The sequence below is a fragment of the Cnephaeus nilssonii genome (assembly GCF_951640355.1).
Source record: "Cnephaeus nilssonii genome assembly, chromosome: 21".
Lineage (NCBI taxonomy): Eukaryota > Metazoa > Chordata > Mammalia > Chiroptera > Vespertilionidae > Cnephaeus > Cnephaeus nilssonii.
The window spans coordinates 3,035,117-3,041,103 of NC_137092.1; the positions used below are offsets into that span (position 1 = coordinate 3,035,117).

Below are 5,987 nucleotides of genomic sequence, written 5' to 3' on the forward strand. Positions count from 1 at the left end.
CTCCTGTTTCCCGCCCCCGCAGCAGCCCGGGGCGCCTGGCCACAGCCTCGGACCCCATCCCCAAGGGCTGCCCGGGCAGGAGTGCAGAGAGGTGGCTGCGGGGCGCCTGCGGCCCCCTGCCCCCCGCGGCTTTGGGGAGGGCGGTCTCCACAGGCCTCCCCGCCTCCCCTCCCGAGCTGGGAGGTGGTCTCCGCCGCCGCGGAGGAGGCGGGCGGGCGGGCGGTTTATACGGAGTCCAGGGGGCAGCAGGCTCCGCCCCCGGTCGTTTTTCCTGGCGTCGGGGGTGGGGTGGGCGGGGCCCTATTAGCTTCTGCCCCAGATCTTTCCTGGACAGTGAGTCTCAGCCGCCGAGGTCCGAGCCGGGGGCCCGGCCGCCGGGGAGGGCGTGGGAGCTGGGGCTGCTCTCCCCGCCTCTTCCTTGGTTAGAGGTGCGGTGACTTCAGCCGGCGGCGCGGCGCGGGCTGGCCAATGGAGTTTGCTGCCGCGGAGGGAGGGGACCCCGACTCCACCAGTTCGTGCGCCGCGCTGTCAGGCTCCGGCAGCAGCAAGATGACGGGCGCGCGGCGCGGACCCAGGGCTCCCCGAACGCCGCTCCGTCCCGCCTGAGCGAGGTAGGCGCGGGCCGGGCTGGGGCGCCGCTGGCCGCGGGGCGCGGGCGGCCCCGACGCGCTGTCAGACCCGAACGGAGCAGAACAAAAACTTTTCAAACCCGGCTCCGGGCGCTGGAACCGCACCCCCGGCCGGAGGAGCCCGCCGGCTGCTCGGGCGCTAGTGACCGATGACGCCGGGAAAAGGCTCAGGTTCCCGCTGCAGAACCTCCTCGGGGGGAGGTGGTGGAAGCTGCCGGGGGTCGGAGGGAAGGGGCGAAGGCGCTTATTTTTGGAAATGCTAGAAACAAAGAGCATGGAGGTGGTGGGGGTGGGGTTAGGGCTTAAACTTGCACTGCGGGCGGGCGAGGAGAGTGGGGTAGAGTTGGAGGGACCTGGGGCTCGGGGCGCCGCGGCCTCTCCGGCCCCAGGACGGTGGGAGCCCGCTGCCTCGGTTACTCCACTTTTATCCGGTGCCGCGTTCCCTCGCAACACTTAACTGACAAGCAGACTTCTGCTAACCGGGGCCGCTGCGTTCCCCCACACTTCCCAGACCTCGGAGGAGGCGGCCAGGTGCCGGGGAGGAGGGTCAATAAAGCCGCCCGGTAGCTTCGTCTGGAGCCCGGCACCCCCTCCGGGGAGCGGCACCCCCTCCGGGGAGCGGCTGCAGAGCTCTGCACGGGCCGGGCTGGCCGCATGCCTGGCTATCCGGAGCAGGACTTCCCTCTGCATGTGGGCTCTGCCACCGGACTAAAAACACTCCTGCGACCGAGGGCACCGGAGCCTCCGGGGCTTACTGCAGCCTCACCGGCCCCTTGGGGGGTTCTTGCGTTGGGCTCCGGAGGAAAAGAAGAAAGAAGGGCAGGCGCCAGGTTTCCTGTTTGTGCTGGGCCAGGGCAGGCGCGGCTGCCCCTCGGACCCTAGACACACCTGCTCCCGAGGTTACTCATGGAGCCCCCAAATGACTTGCACTGTCCCGTGACTTCGGCCGGCCTGCTGGCACCTGGGCCGTGAGGGGCGGGCGGTGGGGGCAGAGGTGTGCATTTCCACCCTCGGTTGGGTCTCTGAGGAGCCCCCCAGAGCTGTGAGCCCCGCTGGGCGGTGACTGATCTGGGCGCCGCCTGGAAGCCTGGCGGGCTGTGGGGTGCGGGGTGCGGGGTGCGGGGTGGGAATCAGAGGGTGGAGTGGGGCTCGCTTTCCCACTTTCCCGTTTCCGTTGGAGTGAATGTGACCATGGGGAGAATTTTCATCTTGTTGAGTCGGAGTTTTCAGTTGGGGCCATTTTTTTTGTTGTTGTTCTCTCTCCCTCTCTTTCTTCCCCTTCTTCCTTTTAAAAGATTTTTTTTTTTGCAAGGGATGAGAGTTTGATTTTTTTAAATCCCTCTCTCTGCACTCTCCCCAAGTTTCCCTTAAAGAAATAAACAAAACGAGCAGGGCCTCGGCGAGGATGCCTTGTGCCTGTGGCTTTCCTGACTCTCTCTGTAACTCCTTTAAGGCTGCGGTTCCCGAGGCCCTGTCCAGCCGGGACACGCGGAAAGCCGGGACCTCTGACTTCCAAGCTCCCCGCCTCCGCCTCGCCCTCCAGCGCCCTCTAGCGTCCGCCGGGGAAGCGCCGCGCGGCCAAGGCTCGGGACTCCGGGGGCGCGCCATGGGGTCCACCAGCAGCTCCCTCTCCGACTACTCCAACTATGACGTCATCATCCGGCATTACAACTACACGGGGAAGCTGAACCTGGGCCAGGACAAGGACGGCGGCCCCAAGGTGACGTCCGTGGTGTTCATCCTCATCTGCTGCTGCATCATCCTGGAGAACATCTTCGTCCTCCTGACCATCTGGAAAACCAAGAAGTTCCACCGGCCCATGTACTACTTCATCGGCAACCTGGCCCTCTCGGACCTGCTGGCGGGGGTGGCCTACATCATGAACCTGCTCTTCTCCGGGGCCAACACCTACAACCTGACGCCCGCGCAGTGGTTCCTGCGCGAGGGCAGCATGTTCGTGGCGCTGTCCGCGTCCGTGTTCAGCCTGCTGGCCATCGCCATCGAGCGCTACATCACCATGCTGAAGATGAAGCTGCACCACGAGAGCAGCAGCTCGCGCTCCTTCCTGCTCATCAGCGCCTGCTGGGTCATCTCGCTGGTGCTGGGAGGCCTGCCCATCATGGGCTGGAACTGCCTCGGCCTGCTGCCCAGCTGCTCCACGGTGCTGCCGCTCTACCACAAGCACTATATCCTCTTCTGCACCACGGTCTTCACCGTGCTGCTGCTCTCCATCGTCATCCTCTACTGCCGCATCTACTCGCTGGTGCGCACGCGCAGCCGCCGCCTGACCTTCCGCAAGAACGCGTCCAAGGCGAGCCGCAGCTCGGAGAAGTCGCTGGCGCTGCTCAAGACGGTGATCATCGTGCTGAGCGTCTTCATCGCCTGCTGGGCGCCGCTCTTCATCCTGCTGCTGCTGGACGTGGGCTGCAAGGTGAGGACCTGTGACATCCTCTTCAAGGCCGAGTACTTCCTGGTGCTGGCGGTGCTCAACTCAGGCACCAACCCCATCATCTACACGCTCACCAACAAGGAGATGCGCCGCGCCTTCATCCGCATCATGTCCTGCTGCCGGTGCCCCAGCCCCGACACCCCCGGCAAGTTCAAGCGCCCCATCATCGCGGGCGTGGAGTTCAGCCGCAGCAAGTCCGACAACTCCTCTCACCCCCAGAAGGACGATGGGGACAACCCAGAAACCATCATGTCCTCTGGGAACGTCAACTCCTCTTCCTAAGACGGGAAGCTGCCAGCCCACGGGGAGTGTTCTTGCATGGCCACCCGCCGCCCAGTGTTTGGAAAAACATCTCCGTGCCTGGTGCCTGGACTGCTGCCAGGGAGCAGCTGCCGGAGCCGGAGCCGGAGCCAGAGGGGGTGCGGGGCGAGCAAAGGGCCCGTGACGCAGGGTGGGGTCGGAGGGTACAGTGAGTCCTGTGAACAATGCGCCGGGAAGGGTGGAGAGCGGTCCGCGGGCCTGGAGCCTACTTCCTCTCCCTGAGCTTTGATTTTGCACTGAGCCAGAGGTCAGCATGGCCAAGCTCCCGGCGGGGTCGTGCGACCCCTCCAGGAAGCCCGAGGTCCCCGGGGAAAGTGTCGTCTGGAGCTTTGAGGAGAAGATGTTTCTTCACTTGAGTTGCCAGCTACATGCGCACTTCTGCTTCTCCAGGGATGCTCCAGGCCCCGCCCCTCCTGCCCCGGCACACCCCTCCTCCGCATCCTCCGACCGGGTATCTAACCGCCTGGCGTGCATCAGCGCTGGGGTGGCCTGGTCCATTTCTCCAGCATCGGTAGCTGGTGGGCTTGTCCAGGAAGCAGACGGAGGAGCTGGAGCCGGTTCGGACATGGGAGGCAGTTTCATTTGCTGAGGCCAAAGTTTCCACGCAAGCTGGATCCGTTGTTTTTGGAATTTGGTTGTAGTCACTTGGATTTTTTTTTTTTTTTTACATCTTTACAATGGAATGTGTGACAGTATCCTGCCATTGTGCCTGAAATCTGCATGGGGAAGCCCAGCTTATCTAACGGTATCAGCCAGGACCCTTCACGTCCAGGAGAGACAAAGGCCCCACACGAGGAGCGCACCCACTGCCGGGGAGGGAACTCTGTCCACCAGGAGGGATTTCCTAACGAATTTGCCTAACAAACACATCAGTCCTGGGCACTTGTGTCGATGTTTCTTACGGAGTGTGTGTGAAGCATTTCCACCAGTGGTGGTATCTTGTTGTGTTAAAAGTACTCTTCATGATTGTTGAATGTATTGGTTTCAGCATTTTATTGGATTTTCCTAACCTGTGTTAACACCACTGAATGTGTATTTCTTAAGAAAGTGTCACCCTCTTGTGCCCTTAAAGCATTACTTTAACTGGTAGGGAACCCAGAAGTTTCCAGTACAGCTGTGTTTTAACGAGTTCATTGGGCATGCGTGTAAATGTTACAGAGAATAAAATGTATTGCTGTCTCTTTAGTATGGTTTCCAGTGCAATTAAACCAAGAAATGTCTTTTTTTTTTTAAAAAAATAGTATTTAATAGTTTTCTGACTTTTGTGGATCATTTTGCACATAGCTTTATCAACTTTTAAACATTAATAAACTGATTTTTTTAAAGATTCCTTTGTGAAGAGCATTTTAAAAATAATTAAAGACCTTCTATTTGACTCTGTGGCTCTTTAGAATCAAGGGTAAAGGCAAATGTCTGTTATTGTTTTAGAAACCACTCTATCTTTTTCAGGAAGAGAAACTTCAATATGTGAACACCAAAGAGCAGTAAAGAATGAGATGAAAAAAACTGCCAGCCTCTAAATGCATACCACATGGCAAGGAAATGACATTGTTTGAGTTGTAAATTGCATCCATGCCAAACTAAACTCAGTCCAATAGTTCTTTCCCAAAACATGGGCTTTAAAAGAAGTAACACAGAACCGTGTGGTTGTAAATCTAACTCAAATCATGAAACTCAATGGTCAGTTCAAATCCACCCACAAAAGCTTGGCTCTCTACCAACATGCTGGGGAAGTGGGGATATGAATATGGGAGATCATATCAAATCACGTAATTATCAGGATTGGTTTCTGTCTTGGTTTCTCCCAGTCTAACCTCTGAACAGTATGGAACTCTGGTATCATTGAAGGAGTGAGTGGTAGGCTGAGTTGCTGACGCCTTCTGTCTGAAGACTTTCAGTTCATCGTTCCTGAAAGCTTTAACGTCCTTGGTTATTAATTTCTCTAGCTATCAAATGAGAGCAAGGGTCCTTTACAAGCGAAACAGAATTCTTGCCCTCGTTAGTGCTCGGTTTCGTTGGGGATGCAATGGGAGGGTGTGTGTGTGTCTGGCTCCCCGGGGCTATTGTTACTTTCAGAATGTGTGCTTTCAAGTAGCATTGAGCAAGCACAGGACACAGTTGGGACGTGAAGATAAACCTCCCCTCGTAGCGTAGATGTCATTTCTGGGTAAGGCTCACTGTGGGAAACAGGAGTGTGCTCACGAAGGAAGCCTTGGGTCACAGCCTCCAGTTTCCTGAAGGAAATGCCAAAAATGCTCCAAAGACAAAAGGCTGGCAACCGGCGGGAAGGTCTGTCCATCTGTCTGCCGAGGCGGAAGGAATGAGTTCATGGTACACTCACTTCCTAGGGCTCTCAGGACAGAGCCCAGTGCAATGGGAAAGCAAGCCGGCTCTGTGTTTCTGTGGGAGATAAAGTGGTCCCGCTCGGGGACTTGTCTTCCTGAGCACCGCGGTGACTCCCTCCGGCGACCTGGGGGAGATGAGGCGGGCACCTGGCCCGGCGGGAATAGGGAACTCGGGGACAGGGAGGACAGCTTCACCTGCCCACCAGGGAGCCCGTAGTCAGTGATGAGAGGTGCCTGCTTTTG

General features: G+C 58.3%; 1 protein-coding gene across 1 annotated transcript; it reads left to right on the top strand.

Annotated features, from left to right (window-relative positions):
• Positions 1 to 324: 324 nt before the first annotated feature.
• On the top strand, positions 325 to 4,726 carry S1PR1 (sphingosine-1-phosphate receptor 1). The gene is made up of 2 exons (XM_079760881.1): positions 325 to 611; positions 2,083 to 4,726. Exon 2 carries the CDS (start codon positions 2,236 to 2,238, stop codon positions 3,358 to 3,360), a length of 1,125 nt encoding a protein of 374 aa, XP_079617007.1. The 5' UTR covers positions 325 to 611; positions 2,083 to 2,235; the 3' UTR covers positions 3,361 to 4,726.
• Positions 4,727 to 5,987: the final 1,261 nt, after the last annotated feature.

Bases quoted from the DNA above. Each gene is read 5' to 3' on its own strand.
- S1PR1 (XM_079760881.1), top strand. From the start codon at position 2,236: ATGGGGTCCACCAGCAGCTCCCTCTCCGACTACTCCAACTATGACGTC.